The sequence below is a fragment of the Sesamum indicum genome, linkage group LG2, assembly GCF_000512975.1.
Source record: "Sesamum indicum cultivar Zhongzhi No. 13 linkage group LG2, S_indicum_v1.0, whole genome shotgun sequence".
NCBI classification, from domain to species: domain Eukaryota; kingdom Viridiplantae; phylum Streptophyta; class Magnoliopsida; order Lamiales; family Pedaliaceae; genus Sesamum; species Sesamum indicum.
Window position 1 is genome coordinate 2,849,509 of NC_026146.1, and position 25,185 is coordinate 2,874,693.

The following is a 25,185-nucleotide window of genomic DNA, read 5'->3' on the forward strand; positions in this document are numbered from 1 at the left end:
TTGTAATACTGTGGTAGTTACTTGACTTTTTCTTGGAAAATTAAAAACAACTGCTGTGTTTTGTGTGATTTCCAGGTGCGTTCCATAGTGAAGCCAGGATGTTCCCAAGATGTTCTTAAAGCTGCTTTGAGTGCCATGGCTTCTGTGACTGACATTCTCTCAGTGATGTCCTCACCTATGAGTCCTTCTAAAAATGTGTACCCAGTTCTGACAGCCACACCTCGTTTTTGAGGCACCACTGCTCGAACTCATAGGAGTACGTCTGTGGGCACCCTTTGTGCCATGTCCTTGTAAACAGGCTCTCTCAAAATTTTGTAGGCTTAGAACGATTGGTGGACTAACAGACCCTGTTTCTTTTAATCTTTTTCTTTGCTTTATGTAACATTGAGACATTTGTTTCTTGAGGAATAATAAACCATCCATACACTTGCTAGATATTAAACCAAAGGGAGAAGGCTCGGACTCAGTTGACTGTTAGAACTTGGCTAGATTCCATGCTCTTCATTCATGTTCTTTGCATATTCATGCGACGCATTCTGACCAGGACAATTATTTGGAATTATGCAGCAACTAACTGAAAATTCATCTTAAGCGAGACTTGAAATTGAGACTTGGATGTACCAAAGCTTCCAACATTAGCCAATTAGTCCAGTTTTCGTTTATCACAATGCGATCAGCAAGTGATTAATTGGATACTTACATCAGAAGGTGCAGGAGAAAAATTTACGTGGCTCCTAGATTCTTGCTATCGCTCAAGCTTTGGGCTAATCTCCACTTCCTACTCTTCAAGCCCAACTGGAACTTGGGCCGTATCAAGTACCAATTTGTCAGTTTACTTGCTGGCTCACGGAGACATGGATCAGGGGTGTATGCTGCGGGACAACTCTTTGAGATGATTCCACAACATCATGGCACCTATGTACTTTTGGCAAATCTGTCTGCCTCTGCAGGCCGATGGGGTGAAAGTGGCAATGGTTCGAAAATTTACGAGGGATGGAAGTGTGAAGAAAGAGGCTGGTTGTCGTTTGCTTGAGGTTGAAAATAAGTAAGGTGCATGTATTTTTAGTTATGACACTGAGGTGCAAGCTGCAGTATACAGTTAACTATCTGGAGGAGTTGGTACTCAAGTTAAGGAAATTGGGATATGTTCCGGATACTAACATTATGTTTGAATTTGTGTTTTAGTTGTTTTGTTTTGTGTTTTGGAAACAGAGAGAAAAATAGAGATAAGTGAGTGTGTGTTGAAAATAGATGATATGCTTGGATTTGTATTTTGGGAAAATTTAAAATATTTTAAAATAAGTGGTGTAGGTTTGATGTTGGGATTTGGGAGACAAAAATTACTGTTCATTGTCAAATCATATATTTTAATATATATTTTTATATATAAATATGTATATATATAAATATTTTATGTTTAATGGTGTACTTTTGAGAGACAAAAATTACTGTTTATTGTCAAATCATGTCTGTTTTATATTATGTATATATATAAATGTATATATATTATATATAGAAAGTTGAAAAACATAAAAACATACAAATAATGTGTGAAAACACAAAAACAAATATTGAGTGTGATTTATCTTGTCTCGGGAAATGCGAAAACATGCCCTGTGAGAAGCAGGCAGTCGGAACAAAAAGAACATGCCCTGTGAGAAGCTGGCAGTTGTATATGGGCTCCTTAAACTTTCATTAGAATCTTCAAGAACCTACCCTAATGTTTGGATTAATGTTTTGGGTGTTTTTGTTTTGGTGTTTTGGAGATAGAGAGAGAAAAATAGAGATAAGTTAGTATGTGTTTTGAGATAGATGGTATGTTTGGATTTGTGTTTTGATATAATATAAAATAGTATAAAATAAGTGGTGTAGGTTTGATGTTGGAATTTGGGAGACAGGAGTTACTATTCATTGTCAAATCATGTCTTTTAATATATATATTTAGTAATATATATATATATATATATATGTATATATATAGTATTTTATTTGTTAGTGAAATATAATATATATATATTTATGTTAAGTAATTTTTTTTATTGAGGCATTTATTTTTATATTTTAAACAATATTTATAATTTTAATGCATGATTGAATACATAGTAGTATTCTCTTAAATGGTTTTGTTAGACTTTATATTTGGAATAAAAAAATATAATATATAAAATTTAAATAAAAAATTTAGAATTACGTATGTATTATTGGTATATTGTCCTCAAATTTTAAATTTCTTAAATATTTCACTGAAATAGGAAAAATTATAAGTATAAAATATTTAAATGGTCTAAGTTGAAAAAATTTGTAATCAAGCATTAAATGCTCTATATAACGTGTTGAAAATAGATTCGTTAAAATTTTACATGCGAACAGATAAATTTTATTAGATAATTGAAGTAATAAAAATACGAATTAGGTATATAGTACTGATATATTGTCAGTAGTGTACGGAACTGCTACAGTATTTCTGTTAGGTAGAAAAGTTTTATATTTCTTAACTAAGTAGCATTGAAAGTAAATATCTTTAATATCAATGATTTCATAAGTTAATAATTATTTTTTAGTAGTAATTATTGCTTACATTTCACATATATTATATATTAAATAATATATAATACATATAATGAAAATAATTTAAAAAAAACAATTAAATCTCAATTGCTTTGGTGTTGAATAGATTTGTTTAGATTAAATTAGTGCGGTGAAAATAATTTCATGGGCATTTATATTCGTGATGAAAATAATTGCTTGATAAATCGAACAATAGCCACTTTGCATTACGCATGCAGTAATGATATATTGCCCAATATTTTTGAAATTTTTTTTACAAATATTGTTTGTCATGTAAAGAACGATGCGTTGAGTAAAAAATACTTAAATAATTAAAGGTCAGTGAATTAGTATCGATTAGTTAAAAACAGAATAGAGGAAATATTTTACTTGTACCATATAAAGCTGTCATATTTTTAGGGAATTGTTCAAGTCTTAAAACACATCGGCACGACATATAAGAAACGAATGCGTTTGACAATGACAAACTGCTTGAGTACTTGTTCCAGCTTTACTAATTAAATCAACATTTGACGTAGAGTTTTCATATACGGCCATTGTAATTCTAAGGACCGTCACGCCGCCGTGGTGGGAGTCCTTGTGGTCAGCGTGAGCGTGCTGTGCTGTCGCCCTCACTGTACGACTGGGCATCCCCATCCTGCTGCACGCCAAATCAACGAATATAATCAGTCCACGATCCAATTTTCCCCATTTCTGAACCTATGTCAAGACTGCGTCGTGCGGCTATCTGGGTACTGTGTGGCACTTGTGGGGCAACATTGCCACGAGCTACATGTTCCACTGCATCCCAACTGGCAATGTGTGTATGCGTCTGTGCCGATGGAGCAATAGAATCCGATATGACAATTGGTGCATGCTGGCCTTCTCTCATCGGAATACGCATGGTGTGACTGCTCTCGCTGTCCGGTGCATCGCCGTGGGCCTCAACAGGAACATCTGGCAACATCAATGGGCCCCAAACCTCTAGCATACTAGGATAATGTGGCTCTGCATAATGATAGTACCGTCTAGCCAATGGAAAGTGCTGCAAAAGGGTCAATTAATTGAAAAACATGCGTTGCAAAATAATGTATGTAATTTGAAATGACAATTGTTAAATGGATCTCATTACATTTGCAATAACATGACGTACCCATGACGCGTGTGGTCGTACCTCGGAGGGAAACACCATAACAAATGTTTCAATATCATAAAAAACCCCTGTTAGCTGAGTGATGCCGTGGAACTGGCGAAATCGATTTTTAAACTCGTAGAACTTAGCACGGACTTGCTTTCGTGTGTAGGGGTATCGAAAATGTCTTTGTAATGCACGTGCCCAATGACCCATTTGGGTCTCTGCACGTGCATCGTCTCTCATGGGCGTTCTGGTGTTGTCGTCTAGTATCATCCACATGAAGCGCTGCTCAACATTTAAAGTCCAGTGATCCTCCTGTGGAAATCCAGCACTCTCTAGATATCTACGATATGCTATGTCTGCACAGAACAATGGTCAGGAAATAGTAATGTGCAACTTCGTACCATCTGCACGAGTTGCTAATGTATGAAATGTCATTATTGCTTGGATTAATGCATCACATATTTTATTCAATGTCAACAAAAAGCGCACATCATCCTACACTTGATTCCTACTAAATGATCCTATAGCGTTCGACCGATAGGCAGAGTGAATATCAGCAAAAGGTTTAAATAGTTTAGATATGATTGTCCAGTTGTTCCATCATTGTGGGTTATTTGGATGGTGAGCTGCCCACATTTGTAGCGCTATGTTATCTCGGAGGGTGCGTTGAGCTTCTAACTCAGAAGTGGTTGGATGTCCCCTATGGTAAAATGAATCCATGTCAGGAGGAGTGTCTTCATCCGGTTCGTTGAATATGATGTCATCATTGCTGTATCTTCGGATGAAGTTACGAAGTGTGCAACATGCGATTACAATATCGACCTGGTGGTTTTGAAGGTAACTCGGCATCCCCCACTGTAATATTGGAAAACGTTTCTTCAGTACACCAAAACAACGTTCAATTACATTTCGTAACCTTGAATGTGCATGGTTAAACATGTCATGTGGGATCTGATAGCGGCAGAAGAGGCGTTGACTCCGGTGGCGGCGGCAATGCAAACGGCAAAAAATTGGGCGTTTTGCTGGAAAAATCACACGAAAATAATTAGATCAAACAACAAAACAGAAAGAAAAAAAAATGCATGAAAAAACAAGAAAACAGAAGGAAAATAACATCGGCCAAACCTCTGCCAAATAGAAAAATAAATGAAAGAAGAAGAAAGAAAATAAGGAAAAGAAATCGACCAGAAAAACAAAAATGAAGAAGAAAAAGAGAAGAAAGAAGAAAGAAGAAAAAAGAAAAGAAAGAGAGAAGAGAGAAGGCGGCAGAAAAAAGAGGGAGAAAAGAAGAAGAGAGGAGAAGAAGAGAAGAAATTGACAAGAAAGAGAGAGAAAAGAAAGGAGAGAGAAAAAAATTAAAAAAATAAAATAAAATACAACTTGCACACCTAGTGGAGGTGTGCAAGTTATATATCCAAACAGCATTTTGTGTTTTGGCCCATTTTAAAACACAAAAACAAACATAGTGTACGTATTTTGTGGGACTTTCACAATGCAATCAAGTTCATGTCCAAAGCAGAGGGCTAGAGAGATTATTGTGAGAGATGGAAAGAGGTTTCATCATTTCAAGGATGGTGAATGCTCTTGTGGTAATTATAAGTGGATAAATTGTCATGGTTCCAATTATTGTTCTTGTCTTTAGATCTTACTCCGTCCAGAGTACTGGAGCTGCCATGAGGAGCCCACCGATGAGACATGCTCAACTCAAGATTTATGCACGAATTTTAGGTGCTCAACAGTTTAAATGATGTTAACAAATATGTTGTAATTGTGACTTGTACTCATATATATATATACTCTGCTAGTTTTGTACTTTTCTTGTAGCTGAATAAATGAAATCATGGTATAAACATCGGAAAACACACGAAAAGGAAACCAAACAAAATCCAGGGAATTCCTGGAGGGGGTAAAGTGTTCATAACATTAGTTGCTAGCTGTGGCATTATCACCAGCCTTGACATTATAATTGGATGAATCAGTCACCACCTATTAAGAAATAGTAAAAAGCAGTAAGCAGCCGGCTTGGCCTTGTCTGTATATGCTTGCTTGAAATTGTACCAACTTGTCTATTTGTTTAAGATTCTTTTTCATAGGAAGAGAGGGCAAATTCCCAAGTTTGGCTTAAGCATTGGAATAATCTTTTTCTTCCCACTCCACAACGTTCAACTCTCTTCCACTCTTGCACACTGGTGAGTTCCAGTAAGCCCCTTTTTGTTTATGAAATGAATGCAAAGTAAGATGAAAATTTCAAAGGATTATGTTTTCTGACACCAACACACGCAAAGATACATCATAAGTTGTTGTTTGAGGTTGATTGTTTGCAGCCAATTAGTTCTTCTTGTGCATTGATATTTCAGGTCCAGCGATTTTATTTAACCGATTTATCACACAAGAACATAAAGAGAAGAATAAATTTTTTCCACTTAGAGAACCAGAAATCAGCTGAATCTTTTTTCTTGATCTTCTGCTTTATGTTTCTCAAATGTTTCTATAAGTTTCTGTTTTCCTTTATTTCCTCGCAACCCATAATAAATTGACGTGATCTCGCCCTTTCATCTTCTTGCAGTCTTTTTACTTTGATACTTATTATTCCGTTTTTACCAACATAGACAGAGATACTAATCCTACGATTGACTAATGCTTGATGCCCTTGATAGAACAGACCACCTAACCTGCCTATAATAGATATATAACTCCTGATAATGTCCTGCAAATTGGACAAGTACATTCTTGCAGGTCTTCTCAAGTGATCACTGAATATGTCCTGCAAATTTATCCTACTTAAATATCATTAGTTTTTCGGCTAAGGTGGCAGACATAATAATTTTTCGCTTGTTTACACTTCGTTTTTAGAAGCACCGCAGGCCCTAGCTTGTATAGCGAGATGGACAATGAAGAAACTTATAAAGCTCATGTAGTAGTGCTAGCTTATCACGGACAGGGCCACATAAATCCCATGGTTCAATTTTCTAAACGTTTGGCTGCAAAAGGGATCAAAGTTACGGTAACCACTACTCTCTCAAACACCAAGGCCATGAAATCTGCCTATGGTCCGATCAAGTTTGAAACGATATACGATGATTGCACAGAAGGCGGGGTGGCTGGACCTGGTGGATTCAAAGGCTTTCTTGATAGATTTGAGGCCATTGGTTCAAGAAACTTGGTAGAATTCATCAGCAAGTTTCAAGATTCTGAGAAGCCTGTGAAATGTCTGGTTTATGATGCCAACATACCGTGGGCCTCAAATGTGGCGACTGAGCTGGGAATTGCCAGGGCTGCCTTCTTTACACAGTCTTGTGCTTTTGTTACTACTTGCTACCCAATGCATTGCGACTTGTCGGGAAAGCCTCCATCGGTCCCTCTTCTATCAATGCCCGGATTGCCTGAGCTTCGGGTTCCAAATCTGCCTTCATTAGGTCCTGAGACAGGTAGATATCCTCCTATAATTCGGCTCATTTTGAGTCAATTCGACAACAGTGAGAAAGCGGATTGGGTACTCTTCAACTCTTTCGCAAAGTTGGAAGAGGAGGTAAATCATGCTAGAGATTTACTACTTTTTCTGTTAGATGAAGAGTCAATCAATATAGGGAGACATGAGTTTCCGAACTAGTGTCTTTCTCAGAGTTTAGTTTTAAATCTGTATGTGATTCTTTTTTTAAGTCCATGGCCTATGCTACAATTTTCAAATGAGAGTCTGAGTTGAAATTTTCGGGTACTGATCATATTCACCAAGCACAACTTTTGTTGAAAATGTAGGTAATCAATTGGATGTCCAGACTCTGGCCTCTGAAGACAATCGGACCAACACTACCTTCAGTTTATGTAGACAACCGGTTAAAAGATGACAATGATTATGGCTTCAACATCTACACCCCAAACACTGACACCTGCATGAAATGGCTCGACTCCAAGGAGACACGATCAGTCATTTACATTTCATTTGGCAGTGCTGCGAGTTTAAGCGCAGAACAAACAACAGAACTAGCCAACGCCCTCTTGCATGGTAACAAGAGCTTCTTGTGGGTGGTGAAACCATCCGAGGAAAGTAAGCTGCCTACCAATTTTTCAAAGGGAAATCCAGACAAAGGATTAGTAGTGAAATGGTGTCCTCAGTTGGCAGTTTTAGCTCATGGTGCAGTTGGGTGTTTTGTGTCTCATTGTGGTTGGAATTCCACAATGGAAGCAATAAGCCTGGGAGTGCCTTTGGTGGCAATGCCTCAGTTTCTAGACCAGATGACTAATGCACATTTCGTGGAGCATGTCTGGCAGGTGGGGATCAAACCTAAGACAGACGAGAACGGAGTAGCCTCGTGTGAGGAAATAGAGACGTGCATTGACGAAATCATGCAAGGGGAAAGAGGACGAGAGATCAAGAAGAATGCAGCTCGTTGGAGGGCGTCGGCCAAGGAGGCGATTGATGAAGGGGGGAGTTCTGATAAGTGCATTGATGATATAATTGCTCAGCTGAGCAGCTGCTAGGCCTAGTAGAGCATTGTTTTTGCAGCAATTGGTAAGCCATAAAATGATAGCAACACTCTACTTTAATGTGGTTCATCCATATATAGCTAATTGACAATATTGCTTGTTCGTTGTACGTTTTCATCAAATGAAAGAGCAATCTTAATTTCAATAAAAATCTTGTTATTTCAATCATGAGTCATCCTTTGAAGTTCAAATGTTGTCTACTTTTGGTTCTTTCTTCTTTTAATTTTTAGTACATGAATCAGTAATCGTCTAAATTATCATTTACAATTTTTTATGCCAAATTAAAGTTTGTTCAACAAATACACTTCATATGATTTTTCTTTAATTATTGTATTGTTTATAAATGGACTTAAAATCAGGGGATAATTATACTGCCGTCCTTCAAAATTTGGTGTAATTACATATAAAATTTCATGTAGTTTAAAAAAGGAAAAATTGCATAAAATCCCCGTGTTATGAAAACTCGGCAAAAAATCCCGTGTTATTTTTATATGAAAAAAAACCCCTACAATTATAAATGTTTCTCACTTGCCCAATTCCATCTCTGCCATCTAACGGAGTTAATTTTTTGCTTAAGTCCCCGTTATGCCCTTATTACTTATTACGGCTGTAAAAAAAAAAAAAAAAAAGGTGAACGCTTCGTTTTCTTTCTTAAGACGCCGTGAAGAAGTTGGGAGAAGAGGGGAAGACGACGACATACAGGTTAGGGCTTGCAATTTTTGGTTAGATCTTTCAAAATTCTCCATTATTTGCACAAGTTTAGTTGTTTTAGCCTTAAGATCGAGCTTTGTGAAGCTATTGATTGGGAAGACGAAATAAAAATTAGGGTTTGTGAATTCGAATTTTTGGAATAATTTTAGCCAGTTAGACAAGACAATGATCTGAAAAACTTTATGATTTTTTCACGGGTAGTTCGGCTAAGTTCCAATTGATTTTACGGATGTTATAATCTTCGTGATTTTCTTTGATAATGAAACATCAGGTTACTGTTGCGTAGTTGCAATAAACATGTGATATGTTCACCTCGTTGGCATTATTTGTGGACTCCCTTTTCACTATCACCGCAATGCTACATTCATGGGAGAAATTTGTAGTTGCACGAGTGAATATTAACCATACATTTATACAGATAAAGACTCTCAGAGGCATCCACTGTAGATAACATGAAAATGTTGTTGGGAATGTGCTAATTTGACACGAAATGTCGAACAATTATACACTCAACATCAGAAAATATCAGCCATGATTTCTGGTAGAAGGGTATTTACTATCTTCAATTTAAGTATCATTTGTTGTTGTTACAATGTCATAATTTTATTGATGTAGCAGAAATATAGGCAGTTTAATAAAAAATTATAGAGTTTTATTGGGAACTATAATAAAAAATCAAAGAGTTCTATTGGGAACAGTAAAAAAATAATCAGAGAATTCTACATGGGTAAATGTATATGTAGGATCGGTTTTACTATTTGAAATTCGCAGGATTTCCTTGTTGAAATAGGGGAAAGTTGGAGGGTTCAATGGCTTCTAATTTTTGTTACTCTTGAAATTTATTAACATACAAACTGTAATTTGGAGTGCCCATGTTGTATATGCAAATTGGTATAATTTCTAACTAATTTGCTTGGAGTGGTTGTAAGAGCATCTAATGAAGACTGTATTCTTTGCATGCTCCAGTACCCATGGATGCTCAAGAGTAATTCTTGGACGAAATCGAGCTGTTGAGATAATACGTTTAGAGGCATAACAATGCGAAAAATGTATATAATCCTTCCTTTTTGACCGGATATTTATTGTAAATTTGCACCGAATGCTTTGAACAGTGGATTCTTCCACTGTTGGTCCCCACACCCTAACCCCATTTGCTTGAAAAGTTGTATTTTATATTTGTTTATTTAATTATCGAAAGGGATTATCTGCAAAGGGATTGTGTCCCCACTTGCTTATTTAATTAACAGTTATTTGCAAATGGGTTGTGTCCCCACTTGTATATGTTGGTTGCTGAATTTTTTATTTGTATATTTAATTGCAGAATGGTGTTCGCTGATTATGTTGATTTTGATATATGGCTTGGTGGTGTAATTGAATGGGTGCCTATAATTAAATATATAAGTGGTAGTAGAGTATGGTTTCCAAATGTGGATAAGGAAAGATTATATTATGGGAACTTAACAGAAATGTATGCTAAAGCAGGGGGTAAGGGGCTAAATGTGGTTGTTTATTATTGCCTACTTGGACACACTTTAGATAATGGACTTAGGATGTTGAATGGGGGTGAGGGTATTAGAGAATTGCTGAGAGATTATAAAGGGTTGAGTGTAATTCCTATATATTTTGAAGAAAAACAGGGCCCTCTAGTAGCTATTGATACTCAGGGTAGTATCATTTCAACAGAAGAACAAATACCTTTACTTCCTTTTCATGATGACTTTGAGCTGTTAAACCCAGAAGCTGAAATTAATGCCCTAGTTTTTTATGAAACCATAAATGCCCCTGAATTTGACTTTGATTCTTATGAACATATAAATAACACAACCTTCTCTACACAATTCTGAATCTATACACCATCCCGATAATACTTCACCTTTGTTTGAGGATATACAAACTAACATAAGTGAAGAAGTTGAGAGGGAACAGGGAGTTAATGATGGTGAGGGGGAATAGGTTGGAGTTGAAGGGGGTGAGGGGGAGCAGGGAGTTGAAGAGGGTAATGGGAATGGTTCCAATTCTGGAAATTCAACAACATCTGAATGTCCTTCTTGGATGTTGGAAGATCTAGAGGGTCCTCTATATCCGTTCCAAAATCCGTCTATATCCGTTCCAATTCAAAAAATAAAAAAAAAATTGGCCAAATTTGATATTAGGAACGGATTTTGAATACAGTTACAGTTACCGTCGACCCAACTAAGAACGGTTATTTGATAATCGACTATATTTTTTTAACACCAATTATAAGAACGGATTTCGATCCGTTCCAACACCTTTTCAAAATCCACTCCAAATAAGTTATGTGTCCTGAAAATCGTTTCAAAGACAAAAAAAACTATTCTCAAACTCGCCCCAAATCCCACCTTTTTTTTAAAAAAGGAAGTGCTAAATAATTTTCGGAGTTACATAATTATGGGGACGGAATTTTGTACATTATAGTTTTGTACTAAAAGAATAATGCTAAATTGTAAAATTAAAAAATTCTATCTTGTCAAATAATCGTTTAGGTAATGTATCTTTGCTGGGAATTAATGGAACAATATGATATGGTATATATTCTATTATTATTATTAAGGTTAAATACATTTTACACCCTAAAATATGCCACCCTCGTCAATTCTCCCAAATTAAATCATTTTTATTTTTGAGATAATCTTTTAAATTAAATAAAAATAAACAAAAATCAACTATTAATTGTGACGCCCCAAAGATTATAATATATAATTGGTGGATTAATTGGTAAATTTTTATGAAATTTAGTTAATTGGTAAATAAATTATAGGTCATAATTGGAATGTAATAACATTTGAACGAATTAAATTGAAATTCGTTATAATATTTTGGGATAATTTATATTAATTAAGAAAATTAGGAAGGACGTGAATGGTATTTTGAGAAAAGTTTAATCAAATAAATAAAATAATAATAATATTATATATATAATATATACTATTTAATAATATTATATATATATATATAAGAAAGAAAGAAAAAAGAAGAAGAAAAAGGGGTTTGGGGGTGGGCCCTCACCCACCGCCCCACCCCCCACATAAATATATATATATATATATATATATGTAAGTGTGTATATATGTACATGTGAACATTGAAGCTTTGATTTGATATATCTAATTTCGCCGCAATCCTCATTAATTTTTAAATAAATACGATTTTCTAGTTCACCAACAACTATAATCATATTATTTAATTAGTCCGTTTATTAAATATTGTTTATACTAAGCGATGTACTATTTAATCAGAATATTTTATGAGTTTGACTATTTAAAATAATGTCGGATTAAATATCAAATCGAATATAAAAATGATATCTTTGGTTAATTAGATTATTAAATTCATTAGATTTGAATATTGCTATAGCTAATTGATACAATTCCATCGGAATTATTTACCAAATACGTAATTATATATATTATTGTTTAATTAAATTGTATAGTAGCGAGAAATTGATAGAAAATTCATAGAAATATTTCGAAAGTTATATTTAATAAATGGTATGTTAATAAAGAGGAAAAACGAAGATTTGTATTTCGATAGAAATAAGAATATTAAAGAATTATTAGAAATTGGACGAATAATATTTAATATTATATTTAAAAGAAATTACGATATTCTCGATATATTAATTGTATGTGGTATAACTCATTATAGGATACGGGGGTGAGGTGAAAGGACTGACAATTAACGATTGAGTAGAAAAAAACGTTGTGAGGTTGAGGTAAGTAAATAATTAGTATTATCTCTATATATACTCTTTATTTGTGGTATTGCTATTATATGGCTTTGTGGTTCATGCTAATATTGATTTATCTGAAAATATATGAATGGAGAATGATTTGATTTGATTGACGATATTGAGTACGTGGAATGAGAAAATACGTTGAAATATTATGTTTGTTGTTTGATGTGTTGTGGATGTCTGAAAATGAGAATATATTGATATATTGTTTTACGTTACTAGTTGCTTACAAGAATGGTGATATGTGAAAATGAGGGAGTGGTGGAAATTGAATATAATTGTGATGTGAATACCCCTTGATGTGTTGAAAAGCCTATAAAGCGAAATAATATGAAAAGAGCGATGCTGCGATATGAAAAAAAAAATATGATATGAAAAGAGCGATGCTGCAATATGAAAAAGATGTGAAATGAAAAAAGCTATGTGCGAAATGAAAGAGCTATGATGCGAGACGAGATTGATGAGCTGACTGTCAAGGGGAATCACTTGAATTTATATAACGGTAAGATTGAGTTGATGGGAAAAACACGATATCACCTTCTGGTGATCAAACTAGAGGAAAAAGAGTTTAACTGGTTGTTTTATTGCGAATTAGCTATGTGGTACGATGAAGTCGATTATGTTGGAATTAAAATTGACTGTATTCCATGCATGTTGCTTACTTATCTTATGTTGGTTGTGTTTAGTATACATATATAAATAGGGCTGGTTATTTACTTATTGAGTGGCAGGCTCATCCCTCTGCTGACATTTTCTTTCAGGAGTAGACTTTGAGGTGTCTGACTGTTGAAGAATAGGTCTACGCGCTATACCCAGGCAGGTCGGGCCAATATGCTGTTTTCTCCTCTTTGTCAGTTAGAGTACAAATCATATTTTGTTGTATAGAGGGAACGTAAGCATGGAGATTACTTGTGGTGTTTGATATGTATATATATAATATTGTAGGTTGATAATACCTATTATGACGTGTTGGGATTACGTATGCAAATTGATTAGATGATTATGTGCAAATGTATATATATATGAATACAGAGATTACTATAAGTATGACGTTTATGGTAGATATAACTCTTGTAGCAAAGGGAGTGCTACATTAATAATGTGATATATTCACTTCAATGTCCTCTATAGTTAAATATATCAATTCATTTGAAAATTTTGTTCCAGTATAATATTTATAAATTAATACTAAATTAGTATAAAGTAATTATGTACCAAATAATTATTTTAAATTCGAATATATAAATAGTTGTATTGATTTAGCAAAAAATTATAAATATAATAATTTTAAATTAACAAATAAAAATGCATCATTGCATATTAAAATTTTACCCACGAATATTTAAGGTATAGATTCTACCCATACCAAAAATAATTATTTCAATAGGTATGTACCCAACAACATCTAATATAAAAATATTAGGCATGAATTTGGTTATAACTATGAAAATAAATCTAGGTCTATATATTGTTGTGTGTTGATTTATATATATATTTTTTATTTATAATATATATTATAAAATATAAAATATTATTTATTATATTCACATGGTAATGATGTGTTACGATGATTAGTGTATGTATATATACACAATGTCTAGCATATATATATAAAGGAAAAGCAAAATAAAAAAATCAAACGCGCCTAGGGGGCTAATTTGGGCATTTTGCCTCTTGGAGACGAATAATCCCGTTTGATGAAAAGGGTTTTGAAATTTTGAATTTCAAAAATGTTGCCGTTGTGATCCCCACCGCCATTTGTATATAGGATCCGCCGCTTCGCACATGCAAAAACCTAAATTCTTCCTAAATCTTGAATTGCAATTTTTCACACTACGCAGAGAAAGAGAGAGAGAAGAAAAGAAAGAAGAAAATGGATGAGAAACCGAAATCTGCCATGGAAGCATTCGAGAAGCTTGAGAAAGTGGGAGAGGGGACATATGGAAAAGTGTACAGAGCAAGAGAGAAAGCCACTGGCAAGATTGTTGCTTTGAAGAAGACCCGTCTTCACGAAGACGAAGAAGGGGTGCCCCCCACCACTCTTCGCGAGGTTTCTTTGCTCCGAATGCTCTCCAGAGACCCTCATGTAGTCAGGTCTTGCCACTTCCCCATTTTCAATTCGTTTCTCTTCTTTTCCGTAGTTCATATACGATTTCTTCGTATTACACTAATTCTTCAATTGGTTTTACTGGATTTTTGTGGGTTCGTTCTTTCTTTTATTGTGCATGACTTATGGGTCTAAGCCGTTTTCTTGATTTCTTGGCATACTTGAGAGCTCCCTTCTCATACATTTTTGTTTTATTCTCTCCCTAATTTGATTGGTTCTTTAGGTTTTCTGTGATCCTCTAAGATGATTTCCTGTTTCGAGTTTATTATGGGTCTCGATTCTTGTTTTGGTTCGGGCTTTTTCACTGATTCCTGGGGTTTACGTCGTCTTCTTTTTAGTTTTCTTGTTGGTCTTGGTTCTTTCATTTATTGTGTTCATTACCGATACTTGGAGATCAAAGTTGAACTTTAAATAATTATTTAGTAAATAACTATGATTAGGATAGATGTTAAGAATCTGTGATAATGATATGTCCTATGTCTTTCAATTACAAATGTACAGATTGATTGATGTGAAACAAGGCCAGAACAAGGAAGGCAGAACAGTTCTGTACTTGGTTTTTGAATACATGGATACTGACCTCAAGAAGTACATCCGCAGCTTCCGTCAAACTGGCGATCACATCCCACCTAAAATCGTCAAGGTAATATTTTTTCCATTAGTCATTGGCTTTCTTGGAATATTTTTAACAGTTCGTCTGAGTTTATCCTACTATGAACCTTAAACGTTTTGTTCTTCACAACGGCAGAGTTTAATGTACCAGCTCTGTAAGGGTGTCGCTTTCTGCCATGGTCATGGTGTTTTACACAGGTATTCTAAAGTTTTAATTCTTTCCAGAAATGATCCTTATCAGGGCTTCATTAATTTTTCTCACTGCGTCTAACTCAACTATGCCGTTGTTTAGGGATCTTAAGCCTCACAATCTTTTGATGGATCGCAAGACGATGATGCTTAAAATAGCAGATCTTGGACTTGCCAGAGCTTTCACAGTACCCATCAAGAAGTATACTCATGAGGTACATTCTTTGAAAACCCTACGAACGCTTTCCCAGAATTTCTCAACCAGACTGTAAAATCATTGCATTATTCGCAGATATTGACCCTCTGGTACAGAGCTCCTGAGGTTCTTCTGGGTGCTACACACTACTCACCTGCAGTAGATATGTGGTCTGTTGCCTGTATATTTGGTATGAATAGTTTTCTCTGATCACGTTGTTCATTGCTTGTTTTAAATAAACTTCCTACTATGAAGAATTCATGTAAATCCTGAAACGAGATTTTCGATGTCAATTTCTCAGCTGAATTGGTTACAAACCAAGCGCTCTTCCCTGGAGACTCTGAGCTGCAACAGCTTCTGCACATTTTCAGGTTGTTGACAGATAAAAATGTGTAATCCTGTTTATCTTAACTCAATTCGCTACTCTTATTCTTATGCATCTGCATTTGGTGGAAGCAGATTGTTGGGAACTCCAAATGAAGAAGTTTGGCCCGGAGTTAGCAGGTTAGTGAACTGGCATGAATACCCGCAGTGGAGTCCAAAGCCACTTTCATCAGCTGTCCCTGGTCTGGATGAAGATGGCCTCCATCTTTTATCTGTGAGTCCAATTAGGTTAAGTAAACTAACGAGTAATGTCACTACAGTGGATCCTTTCTTAATTGTTCTGAAATGTTTGATGTTGTAGGAAATGCTGCAATATGAGCCATCAAAGAGGATTTCCGCAAAGAAAGCTATGGAACATCCTTATTTTGATGATCTTGACAAGTCCCTTCTCTGAAAGTCAGTGAATTGGCCAGGCTGTCTGCTTTTATGGGACTTATCTTGCTTCTCTCAAGCATTTCTCGGGCCATATTTTAATCATCATTCCCCTGGTTTTTCCCCAAGAATTGTGCTATAGATTGACCTTTCTGTAGGAAAGCACTTAGAGTGCTTCCATAATTGTAGTTTACTATCAATTTGCTTAGTTTGGGCCATGCTCACTCCCACCTTCTTAGTGCCACCATGTTAGTTCTTTCTGTTGTCAAAGTTTTTTATTATGGAAAAGCTTGAAATCTCTTAATTTTAGCAAATGGCAAAACGAAGGCAATTTTCAGTCAACAATTTCTCAAATCTATCACTGTTGCATTATAAATCTGCCTGTAACTCCAACAAAACTCCAAGAAAATAGCTGAGTCATTTGGATATCACTGAAGTCTTCAACATCTAGGAAGCAAATTTTGCAATTTCTAAGCACTACTTAAAAGTCGCTAAAATTTTACAATTAAGTTTCTCCGTCAAAATTTTTACAATTGTTGCTGAAATTTTGCTAAAAGTATAAAGGAGCACGAGCAGTCGAGGACAATTTATATTCAAGAAACCAGCCACAGGAAGACTGTCGACCAGAGAGTGAGAGAAAGAGAAGCCAATGTGTAACACCATAGCATAATTACAGAGCATTCACTCTCTCCAACCCCAAATAACTGAGTTATTGTTCCTGCCATGTAAACAGAAATAGAGTTACAACCAACACATTCTCTAATTATCTGGGAAAGCCTTTCAAGTTTTTACTAAATTTGTATGTCCTAACAGATGAGGTGATCCAGGAAAAATAATGTAATTAACAATTTCTATTTTTGTTGACATCTTTAAGACTATGAAGAGGAACAATTAGAACAGAACATAAATGTGACTTGGAACTGAAGCAGACACCACTATACAAAATGCGCCCAGTTATAACATACCTATGTTCATCGCAGGTGGCAGTGAGAATTGCAGCAAAAGAACAAACAGATATAGTGGATCATTGTGTATCAACCCAAATCGGAGGGCCCCTTTAACAACAGCGATGCCTGTCAAAGGCAGGGCGACATATCTAACAGCAAGAACGCCAATGATAACGGACTTCTGGATTCCTGAGCCTTTTAAACCTGAAAATATTGAAATGGAGAAAACATATCAAAAGTTAGTATTGCTAAAGAAAGTTACCAGAGTTGGGCAAAATATGGTCATACATGGCAATATAACGACTAAATTCCAACAACATCAACCTTTAATGAGGTTCCCACCCATGATCAATGTGACGGCTGGAATAGCTCCATCCCTGCGATGATGAACAAGAAGCATAAGCACTTCTATCCATTAAAGTTATCAGCGTAACAATAAACTATCCGCTAGAAAGATATCCTAAATGGAAGGAAATTGCAGGACTGAAATATGAAATGTATGCGAAGACAAAAACGAAAATTAAACATAAGACAGAAATTTTATGTGGTTAAGGGAATGCTCCTACATCCATGTTATTTCAAGTTCTCTTAATACGATAGTATCTAAAACAAATTGCAATAGATGGTCATGCATCAACAATTTATCCTAGAATGGTAAAGCCCCTGGCAATAATGTGTACCACTCAAGATGGATTTGCAGTAATCAGGTCTAAGTGTAACGTTCTGTGAGGCTCCGGACTCCAAATCTAGAATTGGGAAGAATAGAGAAGTCTTGATATTTACAATATCTACTAGCCCTTTCTTGATCGACATGGCAGTTGTGCAAAGAGAAGCTAATCCTTAAACTATTGCCACCAGAAAGAAAAATAAAAAATAGTAATAACAAAACAAAATGTCTGCTCACTTACTTTGGTGCCCTTGTTTGAAACTAAGAAACTAACATCTCTGGATCTTTTCTTTGTTTTCCAGTGACTGAAAACAAAAGATAGTCTACTATGTCCTAGATCACATACCCCAAAACTGTTAATCAGATCTATGTCGGATTAAGTCCTACTTTGTAGCCTCATCTATAGAACTCAATATGTCAAGCTATAGTTAGCTCAAAATAAGGTCTCATTACATTTGGTACTAAATGTACTAGAACTGCTCATGTCTTTATTTTATATCCTTGTCCTACAGGCTATAGTTCAATATTTAGTGGGTTTGAGATGGGTCAATCTAATGTAATCTTAGATAATATGCCATATATCTATGACAGGTTCTGTAATCTGGTCATCTTCTAACAGCACTTCCATAATAATCAAGTAATAACTTATAAAAGTATAAGGATGTAAATGTCTGTCACTCATACCCAAGAAAGAGAGCCGTATCCTGGATTACACGGAGAGGAGCTGCATCACCGATCAACAGTTTTCGAATTTGAGGTACAAGTCCAACTACAAATCCAGCAATCTGTAGGACAGAGAACATTTACTAAAGTTTCCATTATATATCCATCGGCAAAAAAGCCATCCACATTTACATATCTAAATTGCTGTTTGTAGAAGGTCTGTCTAGAAGAGATTCTTTCCCCTAAAGCAACATGTTCACGTTGTTCCTGAAATGCTGCATTTTCATTTTTAAACGCCACGAAAGTTTCCTCAGACATAGACTGGTCATAAAATAGAAACTTCCAAATTGTTGTAATTAATGCTTTTGTATGTGAAGATAAGGGTTGTAATGAACATTCAGTGACCTTGAATTGTCTTATAAAGGATGGATCCTCATTTTCATCAACATTAGCAAGATAAAAATTTACCATGCCTACACATAAGATAGAAAGAAATAATTCGGAACTTGGCAATAAAGAATTACATAATCATCTACAAAAGTTCGACGGTAAGTAATCCTTAAAGTACTGTGTGCAGTAAAATGAATAAACTACATGTATGTGTGTTTTCTATGTAGATGAAGGCAATAAATGCATACCGCTGCTGTTGTTGATGGAGCAAATAATCTCTTTAGGTTCATCTTTTCGACGAGTATCTCTAACTTTTTCATCATTTTAGCAGCAACAGACACCTGAATTGATTTTGTCAGATGTTAAAATCATATCTCCATCTTTAAATATATGCGTGCATATATATATATATATATATATATTGTAACATACAGGAGGCTTATTCTCAAATCTATCTTGTGGCGAATTGCTTGAAGAAAGTAAAGGTTCTGTCCAACTTCCTCCTGATGGAGACGATGAGCTTTCTCTTGAGAACATACTTGAAGATACTCTAACGATATTATAAACATAAGCCCATAAATAAATTGCTCCAATCTGAAGCAAAAGATCAAGGAACAGGAAACAGGGTATTAGACTTCCATCAAGAAGTCAGAGAATGTTAAATAGTTGAGATTTGTATAAAATGAAACAAGTAATTCAAAAGCCAGCATTGAGTACGAAATGCAGACATGACCCAAGTCGAATGAACCCATATCCCCGCTGTCTATTTCAATTAGCGTTCATACATTTATAAAAGTAACTACTAGATGTTCGTAGAATTACTGCAAAATACCATTGATCAAAAGCATTTTCCATCTATGCCAATTATTTCTGAACTTACCGCCAATGAAAGTGAGGCATAGGCCATCCCATTTTCATGACAAACATCAGCATCCCCAAATGTGCTTGTTCTCTCTTTACGAGCTGTTGGAATAATTATGAAAAGCAAGTTTCCCAAGTTGCCTGTCCACAAACCAATAGCATATGAGGTTGGTATAATCTAGTTATGCTATGCTTGCAGTGGCATCATATCAGTGGGCTTTGGTTCACTTGGGCACAAGAATTCATAGCACCTAGTAATCATAATGCAATTGTTTGGTTCATTTCAACTGAGTTACAAGTTAGGAGGAAGGAGGTTGGATTTTGGAGTTGATATGTAACCTCTTGTGCGTGAACTGAAGAATAGCTGATCTATCAAGTTTCTCTTGTGAAAATATTCTTGCCAATTTGGTAATCAACTTCAATATAGTTAAAACATTTGAAGTGCATTAGATGATTAAACAAACAAAAAACACAAAATATTTATTATGATGCAAGACCTCATCTATGTTCAAATTCTAACCAATTATCTCTGCTTGTGAATATTTCAGTATTTCTTATTACTCCCTTGTGTCCTTTCCTGACCCTCTACTTATCAAATGGGTTTAACTGGAACTTACTTTGGAATTATAAGTCTGTTGGTTAGTTAATTAATTAATTTTTCAGTCTGATGTTTCTATTTTAAAACTATTAACAAATAAATTGTAAATGGAGTACTTCAGATTACTGAGTAAAACAAAGTAACGAAGGAAAAGAGAACAGGGTAGCATGCAAAGTTGGCTCCTGCTCTAAGAAAAAGGCATTGTATCTCATGCAAATCCAGTTTAAGGAGTACCTGCAGCACAACAACCTATAACAAGTCCTTGGAGATGGGGCGGAGCTTTTGTGATTCTAACAATCACCAAACCAAGAATTGAACCAATTACAAACGTGATAAGGATATTAAAGGGCATGAACCACCTGTAAAATTTTCTGGAGTTACACAACATTGATATGGTACAAGAGGTTATAGTAGGATAGAAGAAAGGGAACCACTTTGAACGTCAGAGATGAGAATCTTACATCTTTACCATGCTTTCATATGTTATTTCCTTGGCTAAGTTGCTGGAGACGAGCGCTGGATTAAATACAAAGAATATGATCTGTCATACAAGAAATCAGAATTAGTTTCTTGGTGGAGTTTTACTCCACAAGACAGCTTCACGTTGAATCTTCGATAGGCCTTGAATGGACCAATGAAAGAGTAGGTATGTCACTGAAGTGCTTCAGGAGGATCTTTAACGTATATATGCATGCAAGATTATGTTAGGCCACAAGGTCACAAGATCCCAACATTTGTAGAAGATATGCCCATTTAGGTCTGCAAATGCTGTGAACTGCTGCAATGGTCTAGATACCTTCTTTATGCAGACCAAATACAATGAACTAAAATGTTTAGCGTACATCCTTTCCTAACGGCTGAGTAATTATCTATCTTGCTGGAGATGTTGAAGACAGACATTTTTCGGTTAATAGGATATGATCAGTGTGTGTTAAATCAGACTCACTTGACATCAGAGCCAGGGTTATCAAAATCAAGGCAATGTGTTTAATTCTACGTATACGCTAGCAATTTGGAGTCATCAATACAGGAACATAATAACAAAGTTTGCATTTTAAAAAAGACTTCATTATTTATGTTCCTGAACGAAAAAGAAAACATGGAAAGACAACTGAAAGGAGAGAAACAGACACAGAATCTTCCCTCAGTAGAAACGTCGAATTTGTCGTAATGAAATTCTGTCTTTAGAATGAGATGATAAACATTTAACAGAAGATGGCAAATATTCTATCTTCCCAGGTGCACACACAACATCAATTGGAAAGAAGATTAAAGTTTCTTATCTTTTAAGGAGAGGCTCGTAAGGTCAAGCTGTCATGAGTCTCAAAACTAGCATATTGTGAAAATTCAAACTAGAAGAAAACTATATCTGATAAAAAGGACGTGTATTAAGTTGGACAGATACTGTAGAAAAGAAGCCCAATTAGCAAGATTTCCCTGGACGCTTTCATTCGATTGGACAAGAGCGGAAATAGAAAGAATGAAGAAGGTATTAGACAAGCATATATAGGACGGACACTTACGTGAAGAAATATAGGACGGAAACTTACATTATTCAGATGCTTCCGTGCATCATCTCCAAGAATGCCTATCCGATCTAGTGCAAGATAGGATCCCAATCCAGTCACCAAAAGCACTTTCAGGACAGGAATTGATGAAGTAATAAAGAGATCCAAGAAAGCCATGTTGCAACGTCCACCTGCGCAATATATCTATAGACAAGCTTTAAGCTAAATCATATAGAATTTGAAAATAGTAGTATCTAATGCACCGTACTTGTTAAGCTCAGAAAATACAAATCCTTGGGTCTGACAGCTATGTATAGCTGCTATATACTCCTTAAATGTCTCTTTCAACTCTATCAGAAACCTAAACATAAGAGTTCTAGTTCAAGAAAAAACATGAACCATATGAGACTTGGATGTAGATAAAACCACACAAGATAATACACAATCTTTATAACTCAAAGTCTCACTATTGATCCACTGATTGATTGAGGAAGCCCTTTTCACTATTAAAGATGCTTACTTCTTATGCTTTTGGGTTGCAAAAGACCCACTAGTCAGTATGGGGGCTATGATATGCATCAAGAATACTCTCAAGCACATAAGAATTCTTCATGACAGCTAACCATGAACGAAGAAATTATTTTGCCTCACCCTGAATGGCATCAAATCGATCCAGCTACAGCTCTAAAGGAGAATCCAAAAAGAAAATCTTTAAAAAAAATAAAAGAAAGAAAATTGACTATAACCTTCCAGCAAATTTACTCGGAGGCAAAATTCTAATCAGATTATTAAAAAGAAAATAGATGAAATAAAATTACTCACCCCTCAAGAATCAAGATTTAATCTAGTCAGGCTCACTACTCCAGCGAGCTTCTTCCCTCGAAAGAATATAAGCAATAATGAGCAGTGGTGCATATGTTCTGTATGATAATATTAAAAAAGAGTTTTAGACAAAGTAAAGAACTCAAACAAAATCTGCTTTTTATTAGAGATAAACAAGAGTTACCAATTTTTTATTTGAGATAAACAAGATTAACAAAGTTAATAATCGTCACAAGTGGGAATCACGTAGAAAAGCCTGAGAAACTCATGTCAGAGCAGCATATTACACACAGAAAACGACACATACTTAAAAAAAAAACTACCTTCTGGTAAAGAAGTCAGATAATTACACAGACAAACATAAACACACACACGTAACATTCAGCCGGTTTCAATTTTCGCATGCAACCCAAGAACAGTGTCGCCGGCCGCGTGCCTCACCGCTTCCGTTGGTAGCAGCGAGTAAATGAACATAATTTGCAGGGATTGATGCTTATAATGACGGCATGGCGGCGATGGAAGTTGATGTGGATGCTCCATTTTTATGTATATAGTCCAAAACGATAGGTGACAACAGTCAAAAGCGGCGCCGGAGACACGTATTCAAGCTGTTCTTCCTGGTGTGATTGGTGCGTGTGATCCCGTGAAAATAAAACCATAAATTACATTTACACCCATCAGATATAGTGAAATTGCATAAATCAACTTTCCTTCTTATATAATTACACATCCCATCTATACTGCCATAAAAGAAAACCTTTTGTCTTAATTCTGAAATATTCAAATTTATCCTTTTAACTTATTTATTTATTTAAAAAAATCTTGATCAAAATAATAATTTTAATTTTTTTTCTCTCGACCCACACCTCACTTCTTTATATTTCTTTTTCTCACAATTTTTTTATATTTTTAATAAATAAAAAGTGTAATTTATTTTTTGTCTTTCACTTCACCCCACATTTATTTTTTATATACTTGTCGGGACTGTATATTGCGACGACTAGTACATAAAAATAGTGTTACTATCATTACAATTTAATACAATTGTATATATATATATATACATATATTACTATCTTCTATTTCTTTACAAAGTAAAATTTAATTTAAATTAAAAATAAAATAATTAAAGTTTATTTAATTATTTATTTATAATTAATCCAATTAAAATTTTATTAAAGTAGAATATTATGTTTTGAGTTAAAAGCTTATACAAGTTTAGATGAAATAGTGAAGCAAATAGCTTAGTCTATATATGCCATTTTGAATCAACTTCACTAAAACATTATAGTGGCTAATAAACGTACGTAGATTAAATTATAGCTATCTTTTATAAGGTTTGACATAATTATAAATACCTCCTTATTATTTGAAAAATTATAAATACCTCCCTCAAATGGAAAATAATTATATAGCCTTTAGATAGTGAAGTGGGCATTACTATTTTACTCTTACTGAAATTTTTAAAAAAAATAAAAAAGTTATTTGAAAAAAATATATAAAAAAAATTAAGTGCATGGAGAATATTAATACATAAAAAAATTCTAAAAAATATATAAGATTTTAATTTTATAAATCATAAGACATTTTGGTTAGTTCGTCATAAAAATTGAATGAAAGCCTAATGGAATAGGGTCGTTGTTAGATGAACATTAAGATAAAAAAAAAAAAGTATTTATAATTTACCAAATATTAAATATATTTATAATTATGTCAAATTTGAAGAGAAAGGGAGGAGGGTGTAGTTATGGTAATTAATTGGACCAAATCAAGTAAAAGTGAGAAGGATGGATAATTAAGATGAATGTAGAGAAGCATGGGGTGGTATAGTTACAAGCACAAGCAGCAAGAAGCCAATTTCTTTCCAGTTTGATTTTCAACCAAAATTTTTTATTTCTTAAATTTATCAAAAACTTCATACTTATATTTCATTAAAAAAACAAAGACCTTTTTTAGAATAATTATCTATTATAGATAGAAAATACTCATTGCCACCATGAGTAGCAATGTTAGCTGGTCCCCAAACATCCGCATGTATATAATTAAGAATGCAGGATGAAGTTGAAGGGGTTGGGGAAGAGGATGCAGGAAAATATATTTTATGTTGTTTTATCATAATACATTCATAACAAAACTTTAATTTTTCAAGTTTATCAGTTAGTACTCCTTCGTTTTTAAGTAATTCTAGCCCTTTATAACTAATATGGCCTAACCTTTTATGCGACAATAGTTTT

The 25,185-nt window shown here is 34.7% G+C and overlaps 4 protein-coding genes across 8 annotated transcripts in view; 3 read left to right on the forward strand and 1 right to left on the reverse strand.

Annotated features, from left to right (window-relative positions):
* The window catches only part of LOC105178217 (pyrophosphate--fructose 6-phosphate 1-phosphotransferase subunit alpha), an 8,743-nt gene extending 8,296 nt beyond the window's left edge, over positions 1-447 (forward strand). The window contains exon 19 of the mRNA XM_011101642.2: positions 76-447. Within this exon, the coding sequence (XP_011099944.1) occupies positions 76-231 (156 nt within the window). The 3' untranslated portion in view covers positions 232-447. The remainder of the gene's footprint in view (positions 1-75) is intronic.
* Positions 5,719-8,345, forward strand: LOC105178992 (UDP-glycosyltransferase 74G1-like). The gene is made up of 3 exons (XM_011102576.2): positions 5,719-5,874; positions 6,539-7,214; positions 7,442-8,345. The coding sequence occupies exons 2-3, from the start codon at positions 6,570-6,572 to the stop codon at positions 8,162-8,164; spliced, it is 1,368 nt and encodes a 455-aa protein (XP_011100878.1). The 5' UTR covers positions 5,719-5,874; positions 6,539-6,569; the 3' UTR covers positions 8,165-8,345.
* LOC105178226 (cell division control protein 2 homolog D) lies at positions 14,404-16,739 on the forward strand. The gene is made up of 8 exons (XM_011101654.2): positions 14,404-14,729; positions 15,244-15,385; positions 15,491-15,552; positions 15,647-15,758; positions 15,836-15,929; positions 16,041-16,110; positions 16,199-16,337; positions 16,425-16,739. Exons 1-8 carry the CDS (start codon positions 14,509-14,511, stop codon positions 16,515-16,517), a joined length of 933 nt encoding a protein of 310 aa, XP_011099956.1. The 5' UTR covers positions 14,404-14,508; the 3' UTR covers positions 16,518-16,739.
* Positions 16,841-23,488, reverse strand: LOC105178235 (protein PIN-LIKES 1). Of its 5 annotated transcripts, none has more exons than XM_020692051.1 (13): positions 23,275-23,488; positions 22,952-23,049; positions 22,781-22,813; positions 22,172-22,333; positions 21,083-21,162; positions 20,856-20,980; positions 20,043-20,164; positions 19,595-19,756; positions 19,411-19,503; positions 18,794-18,894; positions 17,767-17,819; positions 17,461-17,646; positions 16,841-17,213 (listed from the first exon to the last, which is right to left on the reverse strand). In XM_020692051.1, exons 3-13 carry the CDS (start codon positions 22,790-22,792, stop codon positions 17,089-17,091), a joined length of 1,221 nt encoding a protein of 406 aa, XP_020547710.1. In that variant the 5' UTR covers positions 22,793-22,813; positions 22,952-23,049; positions 23,275-23,488; the 3' UTR covers positions 16,841-17,088. The 5 variants fall into 5 exon arrangements, with proteins under 5 accessions (XP_020547710.1, XP_011099976.1, XP_011099968.1 ...); XM_011101674.2 differs by having other exon boundaries at positions 22,398-22,813; positions 23,275-23,486; XM_011101666.2 differs by lacking the exon at positions 22,781-22,813 and having other exon boundaries at positions 23,275-23,485.